Here is a 14,102-nt window from a genome sequence, read left to right on the forward strand (position 1 = left end):
GCCCAGGCGAAGGTTCAGCCTCCCTCCCAGCCCTGCCCCCGGAGCCCAGGCACTCACGCCAGATGGGCAAGGCCAGGCGCTGTTGGATGCCACAGATCTCCTTCACCCAGGAGTTCTTGGTGATGACCGTCCGTGCCTGCAGCAGGTACTTGCGCACGGAGTCCTCCCGCTCGTGCCAGATCTCAAAGGCTCGGTCATCGCCCTCCACCTGGTCGTTCAGGTCGATGCTGCTCAGCTGTGGGAGGAGGGCACAGGCTGACTGCCGGGACGCAGAGCAGGCCGTGGTCACCGAGGCCAGGCTTGCAGGACTGACCCCTGGCCTTCCCCTGCCGGCACAGCCTGCACGGCCTCCCTCTGCCCACCCAGGCTCCGCCAGCACCCTGCCAACCTTCATCATGTTCCGGAAGACGTAGCTGAAGGTGTCGGTGCGCGAGTCCCGCCGGGGCTTGCAGACCACCAGGTGGTGGCGGAACAGGAAGACGTGCCGATGGTGGCCCTTCCAGGGCATCCGCGCGCCCGGCGCCCCCTCCCACACGATGAAGTGGCCCTGGGTGAGCAGTCAGCCGTGGTCAGCCAGGCCCAGCCTGGCGTCCACGCTCCCCCTGCCCAGGGCCCGCCTCTGCACCCTCAGCCCCAGACCTGGCGGATGGGCTCGCCCAGGGCCTCCAGGGTGCCGGGGTAGTTCTCCATGAGCGACACGTGCAGCTGGTTCTCCGCTCGCTGTGGCAGGGCAGACACCACCGCGTAGGCTTGCTCAAGCAGCGCGCAGTTCTGGCCGTTCCGCGCCTTGTTGCGGATCAGCTCCTGCGGAAGGCTGCAGGTCAAGGCAAGGCCTGGGGTGGCTGGGCGCGAGGCGGCCCCACAGCCCCTGGACCGGACTGCCTACCTTGAGCAGGGCCTGGTACTGCTGGACCCGCTCTACCGGCTGCTCCAGGAAGTGCTGCAGCGGTGGGGGCGGTGGCTGCGAGGGGTCCGCGGCTGACAGCACCTCCTCGGTGTATTTCTGTGGGGACCACAGCACTGGGCTCAGGGCAGGAGGGTGCAGCCCCCAGAGGGCCTGTGTCCCCGGAGTCTGAAGGCCAGTGGACTGGGGGCCCAGGGGAGCTGGCATGCTCACACACAGACCCTCCTCCCCGGGTGGGTCCCACTGCTGCCCCAGGGGGTGGCCAGTGTCACCGCCTAACACGTGAGCAGGGTTGGTGGGGGGACCCTGTCTGCTTTTCTAACTTGGGGGTCAGGGGTCCTGGGAAGGTGAAGCAGAGCCTGAGCAGGGTCAGGGGAGATGACCTAAAAGCCAGGAGCCAGCATGACGCCTGGGGAGTGGAGGCAGGGCTGGGGGGCAGAGGGTCACCTTGTAGAACTCCTGCACTGCTGTGCTGACCATCACCGACTCCGCCTGCACTCGGCCCACCAGGAACTCCAGATACTTCTCGAAGGCTGCCTGGTTCTTGATGAAGCACATGGCCACGTCGTCATCTGTGTCGCAGCTACGCAACTCCTGTAAGAAGCTGCCACAGAGCAGAACTGTGGTCAGGTGAGGGCTGACATCAGGACCCCCACCCGGGACCCACAATCCAGCCCCAAACTGAGGGTTTGGGAAGGAACAGGCTGCTACCCAGGCCCGAGTGCCTATGGATGAAAGCCAGTGCTCTGGGCTGTGAGGGACACACACGTTTTTACATGTGCTGCATGTACACGTGTTTGTGGGTGTGTAAATATGTAAGGGCCGATATGTCTGAGGGTGAACATGTATACGTGTATGTACCATGCACATGCATGCCCACACATGAAAGGGTGTGTGTGTGCAGGTATGCACATGTACTTGTATGTAACGTGTGCACACTTCTGGGGCATGCCTGTGTCCTTGGGTGGCAGTGGGTAGGTGAGCTGCAGGCACTTCTGGGCGTAAGTGAGGCACACGTGCCTGAGTTCCTGGGGACACGTGTGTCCTTGTACAGGGCTGCAGTGTACCAATGGGTCAATCAAGTCATCCAAAGTTCTGTCTGTTTTCAACCCCTGCCCACTCCCCTGAGGCCCAGGCCTGCCAGGACACACGTGTGCAAGTGTGAGCATCCACGTGCGTGTGTCCTGTGCATGTGTGACTGGTGTGTGCACACATGTATCTGTGTCTGAGCATGCACACACGTACATGCATGTACACACATACAGACCAAAGGAAACGCCTCGAGGCCCACCTGCTGTGGAAGTGGCCGATGTCCTGCACGTTTCGGAAGATGACCGCCTTCTGGCTGGCCACGGCTGCGGGCACGTGGGGGCAGCGGTCCAGGTACTGCATGTGGTGGCTCTGCAGGAACTGCAGCTCGCCCACGAAGGACTGCTCTGAGCTCAGCAGGTCCCGGATGATGGCACTGGCAGGGCGGCAGCCGTGAGGGGAGACCCAGGAGCTGAGCTGCTCACCGGGGCACTTCTAGGCCACATGCACTGTGCTGACCACTTTCAGAATGGGCCGGGCAAGATGATGGAGGGAAGGGCACCCCCACACCCACCAGGTGGCCCCGCCACAGGAAACTAGCGTCTCAGAGCTCCCCCACAGAAAGCCACCTTCCCACAGCATCTGTCTGGGGGCCCTCACCTCAGCCTCGTCTTGTACTCGTCCTCTGACAAAGCCTCCCCAGGGAACTCAGGGGCCTCGGCTGGCCCCCACTCGGGAGACAGCTGGTGAGAGACGGAGGCACAGGCAGCCTGAGCACTGGCCTGCCCCTCGAGGGTCAGGCTCCCACCTGCGACCCCAGGACCACCCCCCCAGCCACCTAGTTACCTTGAGCCTCCTGTCCAGGTAGGCAGGGGACACCCAGCCCTGCCGAGAGGGGCTGTTTTTGGTGGGTTTGGTGCGCACAAGCCAGCGCAGGGGGTGGGCAGAGTCCAGAACCTCCACGTACTGGCCCTCCCGCAGCAAGATGGCATCCTGCTCAGCCCCCAGGGGCAGGTAGTCAGCTGTGACCACGTAGATGTCAAAGATCTGCGAGTGAGACGGAGGAGCTGCTGTGTCGGACCTGGGCTGGGGCCAGCCAGGTCTCCCAAGGCCCCAGGGACCCCGTGCAGACACCAGAGGGGAGCAGGGCTGGGAGAAGGCCAGTGGGCCTCCCAAGGCCTCAGGTCACAAGGCCCTGAGGAGTCAGTGGAGAAGACAGCCATTCTGACATTCTCTGAGGCTCTAAAAGAGGCCTGACCGAGCTCCGGGTAGGGAACTCCTTTCAGGAGTGCAGGTGGCCCCCTCCAAAGGGACCAGGAGGAGTCTCGGGATGCTGGGCGTGTCCTGAGTCAGGGTGGTGATGCCGGCCACGCAGGGGTGTTCCCCACACCTCCTTCTCCCCCATACCAGCTTGACCTGTGCCCTGCCCCCACGGCTCTCACCTCCCCTTCCCCCACCCCTCGCCTGCCCACGCACCTCTCCCCGGGAGTCCCCGTCCTCAGACTCCGAGGACGACTCCTGAACGCTGGAAGAGGGGCGTGAACGGCCATGCCGGGGGGACGCGGAGGGCGTCTTTGACTCCTCGTCACTGTCAACTCCAGGCACCTGCAGCTTCGCTGAGGGACAGAGGACACAGGAGGCCCTCAAAGGGCCTGCCCCACCGGCCGTCTCCCCACGGCCTCCAGGGCATGCAGGTGGGGAGGGCCCAGGCAGGGGGCTCTGTCTCGGCCTTCCCTGGAGCTTGCTCCATCATCAGCCAGCCTTACCCTGTGTGATCTTGGCAGACACCATCTCTGTGATCTGCGAAGTGAGCTTCTTCAGGAACTCCTCCGTGCCCACCTCGGCCAAGGACAGATGGCCACGGGCCTCTGCTGCCAGAAGCTCTGTTGGGGCCAGAGCCTGGCTCAGCCAGCTGTGTGTGCCACAGACGTGCCTGAACACAGGCACCCAGGCCATCCTGGGCTTGGGGTCAGAGGTGCTGACACACACAGAGCTGGGCCAGCACTGCCAGAAGCGGGACATACTGACCATGACTGGGGTCTCTTTGGCTCAAAGGCATCTAAGCCAAGGTGTGATTTAGGGGACCATGAACTTGGGGAAGCAGGGTCTGGGCAGTGGAGGCAGTAGGTGCGGGGGGAGAGCAGACAGGTGGGGGCAGTGGGCGGCCTGCAAAGGTGTAGGGCAGTGGGTGAAGGGGAGCTGAGGACAAAGCTGAGCAAGTGGTCAGGCTAGGCTTGGAGCTTGGAGCTCTGGGATTCCCCGGGGTTGGGGGAGGTCTGTGCCACTTTCATTCCTGTTGTCCACTTGGCCTTTGGTCTGGGAAGGGGCTCGGGAGGGACAGAGATTAGAGGGAGCCCCGTCAGGCAGTGTAATATGAGGACAGGTTCTGGACACCAAAGGCAGTGGGCAGGACCCCAAACTGTGGCTTAAGGGCTGGGGGGCCAGAACCCTGGCAGCTTCAGGTTGACCTTGATGGACGTGGGATCCTTTGCGGGGGCGATGGGTCAGGGAGGTGTTGGGGTTAAGGGGCAATGAGGATGACCAATGGTGGGCAGCCCAGGAGAGGGAAGAGTGGGGATATTAACAAAGCAGGTCGGTGAAGAATGATCCCACAGGCAGTGGGCACATGGATGTATGGCTCCTTCCTCCTGACTTCTGTGCAGACTCAGTATTTTCCATAAAAACGAGTTTAAAGCACACCAAGGTGCTGGGGCCCTATGCAGGTCAGAATTGGGTCCACAAGAGGCCAGGGAGCCCCGGCCTGAGCAGGGCCAGCTGTGTTCCTAGGGCCACACAGCCCGGAGCAGCCCCACAGTCCTGGGGCGGCCCGCTGAGCAGCCTCCTACACGCCCCCGTCCCTCCCTGCACAGACGTGTGCCCACCCGGCCCGTACCTCTCTTCTGCCCAGAAAGGTCCGTAAAAGCTGCAGGTTCTGACATCTGTGCAGCAACAGCTTGGGTCCTAGAGGGGGAGGAGATACCCTGAGGAGCCTGACAGAAAGGAGCGTCTGGGGGCCGTGGGGCCAGACGCCACAGTCACGGTCCTGGGGAAGGACTCCTCTCCAGTGGGGAGCTGAGCCCCATGACCCAAGCAGAGCAGAGCTGGGCCGGGGTGCAGGACGGGGCTCCACCCCAGTGGCAGCACTGCCCCCACTTCCAGGACCTGCACCCCCAGGGTCCACATTCTTGGGCCCTCTCTGCTGGCCCCCCGGCTCCTGAGCAGCCCCTCACTCACCCCTGCAGGAAGGTGGAGATGAGGGCCTCCTTCGCCTCGGGCTGCTCCTCCGCGGCCCCCGCCTCCTTAGGCACTGTCGGGAGAACAGGGTGGACCACCAGAGTGATACCACACACCCTTGAGCGTGGATTCTGGCCAGCACCCCTGCCAGTGATGCCTGGCCCACCCACCGGGGCCCTGGCCCTGTCCCCTGGAGCCCCGAGGAAGCCTGTGCCCACTGCCCCAACTTGTCCACAGTCACCCCACCAGTGGCAGGAAACGGAAGGAGCGTGCACTTGATTCACCAGCCCTCCGAGGAGCTGAGAGGGCCCAGGAAGAAACCACTCAGGGTGGTGGGGGCTTCTAGGAGGGTCTAGCTGAGCGGAGCCCACAGGGTAGCGGGTGGGGACCGGCCCAGGAGCTCGGAGGCTGCACACAGCCCACTCTGCCCCCGCTCCCATGCCCACTCACGGCCAGAGACGTGCAAGCCTGCGGAGCAGAGGGCCTGGCCGGCAGCGTTGGAGGCGATGCAGGTGTAGGTGCCCTGGTGCTGTCGGCCCACGTCCAGCAGGACCAGGCTGTGCTGCTGGGCAGAGCTGGCCACCGTGTAGCCCGGCGTGTGGCGGCCGATCCACAGCACACCCTGCTCTGCTTCCTCCCGCAACCAGTGCACAGCCGGGGGCGGGCTTCCTGTGGGCAGGAGTGCATGCTGGACGGTTCTCCCCCACACCAGGAGGGCGGCTCGCCCCCGAGCCTCTCTAGAAGGGTCCTGAGCAGGGGCGGGGAGGCAGGACCGCCTACCTTCCACCTTCACGGAGAAAGTGATGTTGGAACCCTTTTTCACCTTCTTGGAGGAGAATTTCTCCAGGAACCGGGGTGGCACCAGCTGCTGCTGTGCATCTGGAAAGACACAGGGCATTTGGCAGTAAACAACACGGATCCCCAACTCCACATGGGAATTCCACAATTCCCCCTCACACTCCCTCACTGAATCTATGCCCAGGGCCTCCCTCTCTCTGCCCTCTGGATTCAGCTCACCTAATGCTGGCTTCTCTTCTGGTTCATTGGGGCCTGAAAAAAGCACACAAGTCAGATCTACAGCATCAAGGTGCCCCCTCCCCTGAACAGGCCTGCCTACCAGGGTGGGAGTCTCAGGGGTCCCCACCACTCCCACACAGCACCGTTGCTAAGCCTGGCTGGCCGTGCAGGCCTGGGATCCGCACACAAGCCCCACAGACCAGACGCAATGCTACCCCATATCAGCCCAGGGTTCTGGGACACTGTGCTGACACCAACACAGGGAACAGGTCTGCTCAAAAAGTCACACTGAAGCCAAGCCACAGGCCATGTTGGCTCCCCAGACCAGCGCAGACTTGGGTAAGACTTGCAATCACCTTGCCGTGCTCAGGACTTGGAAAAGTAAGCAAGTTCAGACTTCTACTTCTAAAATGACTATGTGCCTCTTCCTCCCCAGAGTCTCCCGAAGGCCCCATGCTGGCCTGGGACTACTCCACCAGCTAGCGAGCCTTCTAGCTAGTCAGTTTTCATGGGCCCCTTGCCCCCTCAGTTTCCCTGGTGGCTCAGACGGTAAAGAATCTGCCTGCAGTGCAGGAGACCTGGGCTCAATCCCTGGGTTGAGAAGATCCCCTGGAGAAGGGAAAGGCTACCCCCTCTAGTATTCTTGAATGGAAAATTCCACAGCCAGAGGAGCCTGGTGGACTTCAGTCCATGGGGTCACAAAGAGTCAGACGTGACTGAGCGACTAACACTTTCACACGCACACTTCACCCTTTAGGGGCACATGTTCTCTGGGAAGCAGTTTCTGGCCGCCTGTGGCTTCTGTACACAGGGGCAGTGACCACTGGGTCCTGGCTTCCAGGCCTGCCACAGCAACCCAGGTGTGGACGCCAGGCCCTGCCACCTTGCTGGGCACCCACCTCGGACCAGGAGCCGAGCAGATGAGTAAGCAGCACCCACGGCGTTGCTGATGTATGCCGAGTACTGGCCGGCATCCTCGCCGGTGACCGAGAGAACCTCCAGGGTGTGCAGCATCTTCCTGTCCGACATACGTATGTGCGCAGATGCGGTCAGGGGCTGCCCGTCTTTGAACCAGTAGAGTCGGGGTGTGGGGTAGCCTGAGGCCACAGGGGGAGCGGTGAGCACAGGGCCCCAGCCCAGTGGGCACCATGCCTGCCACAGGCCCTCAGAGAGCCCGGGGTCACAGGTGATCATGCAACCGTGGCTTGGCAGGAGACAGCGCCTTGCCCTCTGTCCCTCTCCCGCTTACCTTTCACCTTGAGCTGGAACTTGGCCAGCCGCGTGCCAGGGGCCACCTGCAGGTCTTTCAACTCCTCCACGACCTGGGGCAGCTGCCCCTCCTCTGAGGTGGACTCTGTGCCCTCCTGCTCCCGGCTGGCAGGAAGAACAAAGAAACGGCAGCCGTGAGGAAGACCAGTGAGGGCTCCAGGACAGGAGGGACCCGGGGTTGGGGTGGGTGATTCCTGAGCTCTCCTCTGTGCTGGGTGGAGGGTACTGTGGGCTGGCTGAAGCCACCATGCTTGGGATGCTGTCAGTCCAAGCCAGCACTGCCACCCCCGCGAGGACCCGGGACCACCAGCCCACTGGGCGCTGCCCACCTCCGCCTGGCCCTCTACCTGGACAGGTAGCCCTGGGCGCTGAAGTAGGACGAGGTCTCCGTGGCGTCCGCGGCAGTCTCATAGTCAGTGCTCGTCACTGCGGATGAAGGGAGGGGCTGAAGTGACCTGTACCTCATCTTCTTCCCAGGCACGAGCCCCACCCCAGAGGGTACCCGATGCTCACTGCAGCCGTTCCTGGGGACACTCACACTTCTGCACTTCTGAGTCAGAAGGAACTGGGGACGCGGCTACCCCGCGGCCCCTCCCTGTCCCCAGGCTACTTACCAGCCTATGTTTCCAGGCCTGTAACTGACTTCAAGACCCAACAAATTATCAGTACTGGGCTTCACAATAGCAGACAGTGGCAATTAACTTAGCTCCTTGGTTCCCCCTAACTAAGGAACAAGGGTAACACAGGTCTCAAAATCAGCAACTGGGGTTTCCTCTTAGAGCCACAATGAAGAATAAGGGCTAAATTTATCCTCTGCTGTGGTCTGAGCGCTGTATCCCCCCAAAATTCATACGTTCAAGTCCTTACTCCTAACATGACGGTGTCTGAGGTGGGACCTTTTCACGGTGATCAGGCTTAGATGACTTCATAATGGTGGACCCTCATGAATGGGAATAGTGCCCTTCTAAGGAGGGACCCCTTCTCCCTTCTCCCACGTGAGAACACCATGAGAAGATAGCTGTCAGCAACTTGGAAGAGGACTCTCACCAGCACCCTTCCGTCTCCATGACTTCAGGCAGTGTGCTTCTATTATTTAAGTGGCCCCATCTATGGGACTGTTGTAACAGCCTGAAATAAGATACCCACCCCCAAAACAACCAAAGGAAAACAAACACAATAAAGAAAATAATGGCTGTGATGTAGTGATTTATAATAAGAAATAGAAGTTTGGTCTTCCTCCTGTTCCTGACTCAGAGTTCCTACACACTTGGAATTTCCTAACTGGACAGGCATAGAGATTGGGATTTTTTAAAAATTTATTTTAATTGGAGGTTAATTACTTTACAATATTGTGGTGGTTTTTGCCATACATTCACATGAATCACCCATGGGTGTTCCCCATCCTGAACCCCCCTCCCACCTCCCTCCTCATCCCATCTCTTTGAGTCATCCCATTGCACCAGCCCTGAGCACCCTGTCTCATGCATCAAACCTGGACTGGCGATCTATTTCACATATGATAATATACATGTTTCAATGTTATTCTCTCAAATCACCCCACCCTTGCCTTCTCCCACAGAGTCCAAACATCTGTTCTTTACATCTGTGTCTCTTTTGCTGTCTCACATATAGGGTTATCATTACTATCTTTCTAATTCCATATATATGCATTAATATACTGTATTGGTGTTTTTCTTTCTGACTTACTTCACTCTGGATAATAGGCTCCAGTTTCATCCAGCTCATTAGAACTGATTCAAATGTATTCTTTTTAATAGCTGAGTAATATTCCACTGTGTATATGTACCACAGCTTTCCTATCCATTCGTCTGCTGATGGACATCTAGGTTGCTTCCATGTCCTGGCTATTATAAACAGGGCTGTGATGAACATTGGGGTGCACGTGTCTCTTTCATTTCTGGTTTCCTGGGTGTGTACGCCCAGCAGTGGGATTGCTGGGTCATATGGCAGTTCTATTCCCAGTTTTTTAAGGAATCTCCACACTGTTCTCCATAGCGGCTGTACTAGTTTGCATTCCCACCAACAGTGTAAGTTTCCTTTTTCTCCACACCCTCTCCAGGATTTATTGTTTGTAGACTTTTTGATAGCAGCCATTCTGACCAGCATGAGATGGAACCTCATTGTGGGTTTGATTTGCATTTCTCTGATAATGAGTGATGCTGAGCATCTTTTCATACGTTCATTATCCATCTGTATGTCTTCTTTGGAGAAATGTCTGTTTAGTTCTTTGGCCCATTTTTTTTATCAGGTTGTTTATTTTTCTGGAATTGAGCTGCAGGAGCTGCTTGTATATTTTTGAGATTAATTATTTGTCAGTTGCTTCATTTGCTATTATTTTCTCCCAATCTGAGGGCTGTCTTTTCACCTTGCTTACAGTTTCCTTTGTTGTGCAAAAGCTTTTAAGTTTAATTAGGCCCCATCTGTTTATTTTTGCTTTTATTTCCATTACTCTGGGAGGTGGGTCATAGAGGATCCTGCTATGATTTATGTCAGAGAGTGTTTTGCCTATGTTTTCCTCTAGGAGTTTTATAGTTTCTGGTCTTACATTTAGATCTTTAATCCTTTTTGAGTTTATTTTTGTGTATGGTGTTAGAAAGGGTTCTAGTTTCATTCTTTTACAAGTGGTTGACCAGTTTTCCCAGCACTACTTGTTAAAGAGATTATCTTTTCTCCATTGTATATTCTTGCCTCCTTTGTCAAAGATAAGATGTCCATAGGTGTGTGGATTTATCTCTGGGCTTTCTGTTTTGTTCCATTGATCTATATTTCTGTCTTTGTGCCAGTACCATACTGTCTTGATGACTGTGGCTTTGTAGTAGAGCCTGAAGTAAGGCAGGTTGATTCCCCCAGTTCCATTCTTCTTTCTCAAGGTTACTTTGGCTATTCGAGGTTTTTTGTATTTCCATACAAATTGTGAAATTATTTTTTCTAGTTCTGTGAAAAATACCATTGGTAGCTTGATAGGAATTGCATTGAATCTATAGATTGCTTTGGGTAGTATAGTCATTTTCACTATATTGATTCTTCCAATCCACGAACATGGTGTATTTCTCCATCTATTTGTGTCATCTTTGATTTGTGTTTTATAACTTTCATCAGTGTTTTATAACTTTCATCAGTGTTTTATAGTTTTCTATACATAGGTCTTTTGTTTCTTTAGGTAGATTTGGATTTTACATTAATGACGTGATTTTTTTTTTTGAAAGCCCCTAAGGATGTGGTGATTTTTCCATAACCTAGGGTAACCAACCATAGGATTAGGCTGGGAACCCCTGACCTCCAGGAAGGAGAGAAGGGCTGGAGATTTACTTCAGTCACCAATGGCCAATGATTTAATCAGTTGTGTTTGTATAATGAAACCTCCATAAAAACCCCAAAGAATAGGGTTCAGAGAGCTTTCCTGTTGGTGAGCACATGATCAGGGGAGAGTGGCAAGCTCAACCTGGGCCTTTCCCACCTTCCTGGCCTATACAGCTCTTCCATCTGGCTGTGTCTAAGTTATATCCTTTTATAATAAACAGCTGACATAGTAAGTAAAATGTTTCTCTGAGCTCTGTGAACCACTTTAGCAAATTAATCAAATCCAAGGAAAGAATCACTGGAACTTCTAATTTATATCATATTGGCCAGAAGCACAGGTGACAACCTGGACTTGCAGGTGATATCTGAAGTGGTGGTGGAGGGGGGCAGCTTTGTGGGACTGAGCCCTTACCCTATGGGATCTGATGCTATCTCTGGGAAGATGGGATCAGAATTGACTTAAACTATAGGACACTCAGCTGGTGTCTCAGAGAATTTCTTTTTGTGGGAGAAAAAATACCCACACATTACAACTGGGTACAGAATCAGCAGAATGGTTTTCAGGTCACAGGCATTACACAAGTGAAGGACAGTGATCTGTTAGAGACAGGAATGCAGGAGGATTCTTTACCAACTGAGGGAAGCCTCAGGAAACAACAGTGGGCCCTATAATTGCCCCAGCTTCCTGCCTGAAGTTTACATGAAGGGGAAACTGAGGCAGAGCCAGGCAGATCCTGAGTAGAGGAAATGAGAGCTGATGACCTGAGGGACAAAGGCAGTCTTTGTCCAGGGAACAGAAAATCAGAGGAGAGAAAACTGTGCAGAGAGAGGGTCCCCTCTCTCGAGGATTCAGCAGAGCACCAATTGGTACATGCAGACAGGAGAGCCATCTGAAAGGCCCAGAGGAGACACTGCCAGAGGAGCACAAGGGCTGCAACAGTGTCTGTTTACAGGCAGACCGGGCACTTTCAGAATTCATGGGGCATCAGGTAGAGTGCTCAGGAACACTTACTTCAGCAGACAAGGGTGATCAGCCTTGGACTGAGCACTGCCTTGGCCCCACCCAACAAATCACACAAGGCAGATCCAAAAGGATCCATCTGCTTCCAAGTAACTCACTGTATTACTCAAGATGACGTGCAGAAACACAAAATACCCACCTCCCAATGGGGTTAAATTCACACTGTCAGGCATTCAGCCAAGACTGTCAAGACATGCAAGGAGTCAGAAAACACACAACACATAACATGCAGAATAATCTGTCAGTGGAAACCAACTCAGACTTGACACAGATGTTAGGACTGAGAGAGAAGGACATTCACACAAGCATTAAAACTGTATTCCATGTGTTCAAAAAGTTAAGATGAGATCGAAAACATATCAAAAAGATTCAAGTAGGGGGGCTTCCACAGTGGTCTAGTGCTTAAGAATTTACCCACCAACGCAGCAGACATGGGTTTGATTCCTGATACAGGAAGCTCCTACATGCTGCAGAGCAACTAAACTATGCATCACAACTACTGAGCCAGTCCTCTCGAGCCTGCGAGCCACAACAAGAGAAGCCACCGCACCAAAACAAAGAGTAGCTCTCACTCCACGCAACTGGAGAAAGCTCATATGCAGTGACAGCCCAGTGCAGTCAAAAATTAAAAAGCAAAAAAAAAAAAAAAAAAAAAAAATCATTTTTAAGAAAAATGATTCAAGTAGAACTTTTAGGGATAAACAATACAATGGATGGGATTGATAGCAAATTAGATACTATAGGAAAAAAAGGATAGTGAATGTAAAAGCATAGCAATAGAAACTATGCAAAATGAACTGCACAGAAAACAAGAATTTTAAAATTTAAAAGGATTATGAGTAAGCTGTAGTACAACTTCAGTTGTGCTCAGTTCTCAGTCATGTTTGACTCTTTGTGAACCCATGCACTGTAGCCTGCCAAGCTCCCCTGTCCATAGCATTTCCCCAGCAAGAAAACTGGAGCGGGTTGCCATTTCCTTCTCCAGGGGATCGTCCCGACCCAGGGATCGAACCTGCATCTCTTTCATCTCCTGCATTGCCAGGCTGATTCTTCACAAGATTCTGCAAGATAATTACAGAAAAACATCTACTTCTGCCTCACTGACTAGGTCAAAGCCTTTGACTGTGTGGATCACAACAAATGGTGGAAAATTCTTACAAAGATGGGAATACCAGACCACCTTACTTGTCTTCTGAGAAATCTGTACGTATGTCAAGAAGCAATAGTTAGAACCGAACATGGAACAATGGAATGATCCAAAATTGGGAAAGGAGTACGTCAAGGCTGTATATTGTCACCCTGCTTTTTTAACGTATATGCAGAGTACATCATGAAGAATGCCAGGCTGGATGACTCACAAACTGGAATCAAGATTGCCAGGAAAAATATCAATAACCATCGATATGCAGAAAGTGAAGAGGAACTAAAGAGCCTCTTGATGAAGGTGAAAGAGGAGAGTGAAAAAGCTGGCTTAAAACTCAACATTCAAAACCTCAGATCATGGCATCTGGTCCCATCATCCCATGGCAAATAGATGGGGAAAAAATGGAAACAGTGATAGACCTTATTTTCTTGGGCTCCAAAATCACTGCAGACAGTGACTGCAGCCATGAAATTAAAAGACACTTGCTCCTTGGAAGAAAAGCTATGACAAACCTAGACAGCATATTAAAAAGCAGAGACATCATTTTGCCAACAAAGGTCCATATAGTCAAAGGTGTAGTTTCTCCAGTAGTCATGTATGGGTGTGAGTGTTGGACCATAAAGAAGGCTGAGCACCAAAGAATTGATGTTTTCGAACTGTGGTGCTGGAGAAGATTCTTCAGAGTCCCCTGGACTGCAAGGAGATAAAATAAGTCAATCCTAAAAGAAATCAACCCTGAATATTCATTGGAAGGACTTATGCTGAAGCTGAAGCTCCAATACTTTGGCCACCTGATGCGAAGGGCCGGCTGATTGGAAAAGACCCTGATGCTGGAAAAGACTGATGGCAGGAGGAGAAGGGGGTGACAGAGGCTGAGATGGTTGGATGGCATCACCGACTCCATGGACATGAGTCTGAGCAGGCTCCAGGAGTTGGTGATGGACAGGGAGGCCTGGCATGTTACAGTCCATGGGGTTGCAAAGAGTCAGACACAACTGAGAGACTGAACAACAACAAGTGCAACTTCAAGTGGCTCGATTATGTATAAGTCCCCAAATGAAGGGGAAAGGAAAAATATTTCAAGAAATAATGCCTCACAAATTTCAAACAATGAAAAATATTAAAATATAAATATTAAAAATATTAAAAGTATTAGTTGCTAA

General features: G+C 53.9%; 1 protein-coding gene across 1 annotated transcript in view; it reads right to left on the bottom strand.

Moving 5' to 3' along the window:
• The window catches only part of OBSCN (obscurin, cytoskeletal calmodulin and titin-interacting RhoGEF), a 235,604-nt gene that overhangs the window by 31,773 nt on the left and 189,729 nt on the right, over positions 1–14,102 (bottom strand). Inside the window, exons 69-87 of the mRNA XM_061149525.1 lie at positions 7,801–7,879; positions 7,434–7,558; positions 7,084–7,281; positions 6,185–6,217; positions 5,948–6,046; positions 5,618–5,836; positions 5,168–5,240; positions 4,827–4,894; positions 3,968–3,975; positions 3,700–3,814; positions 3,410–3,549; positions 2,780–2,980; positions 2,594–2,676; positions 2,196–2,369; positions 1,352–1,508; positions 887–1,003; positions 640–804; positions 389–547; positions 58–235 (exon numbers count right to left, since the gene is read on the bottom strand). Of these exons, the coding sequence (XP_061005508.1) occupies positions 58–235; positions 389–547; positions 640–804; positions 887–1,003; positions 1,352–1,508; positions 2,196–2,369; positions 2,594–2,676; positions 2,780–2,980; positions 3,410–3,549; positions 3,700–3,814; positions 3,968–3,975; positions 4,827–4,894; positions 5,168–5,240; positions 5,618–5,836; positions 5,948–6,046; positions 6,185–6,217; positions 7,084–7,281; positions 7,434–7,558; positions 7,801–7,879 (2,391 nt within the window). The remainder of the gene's footprint in view (positions 1–57; positions 236–388; positions 548–639; positions 805–886; positions 1,004–1,351; positions 1,509–2,195; positions 2,370–2,593; positions 2,677–2,779; positions 2,981–3,409; positions 3,550–3,699; positions 3,815–3,967; positions 3,976–4,826; positions 4,895–5,167; positions 5,241–5,617; positions 5,837–5,947; positions 6,047–6,184; positions 6,218–7,083; positions 7,282–7,433; positions 7,559–7,800; positions 7,880–14,102) is intronic.

This window comes from Dama dama, chromosome 9, assembly GCF_033118175.1.
Source record: "Dama dama isolate Ldn47 chromosome 9, ASM3311817v1, whole genome shotgun sequence".
Classification (NCBI taxonomy): domain Eukaryota; kingdom Metazoa; phylum Chordata; class Mammalia; order Artiodactyla; family Cervidae; genus Dama; species Dama dama.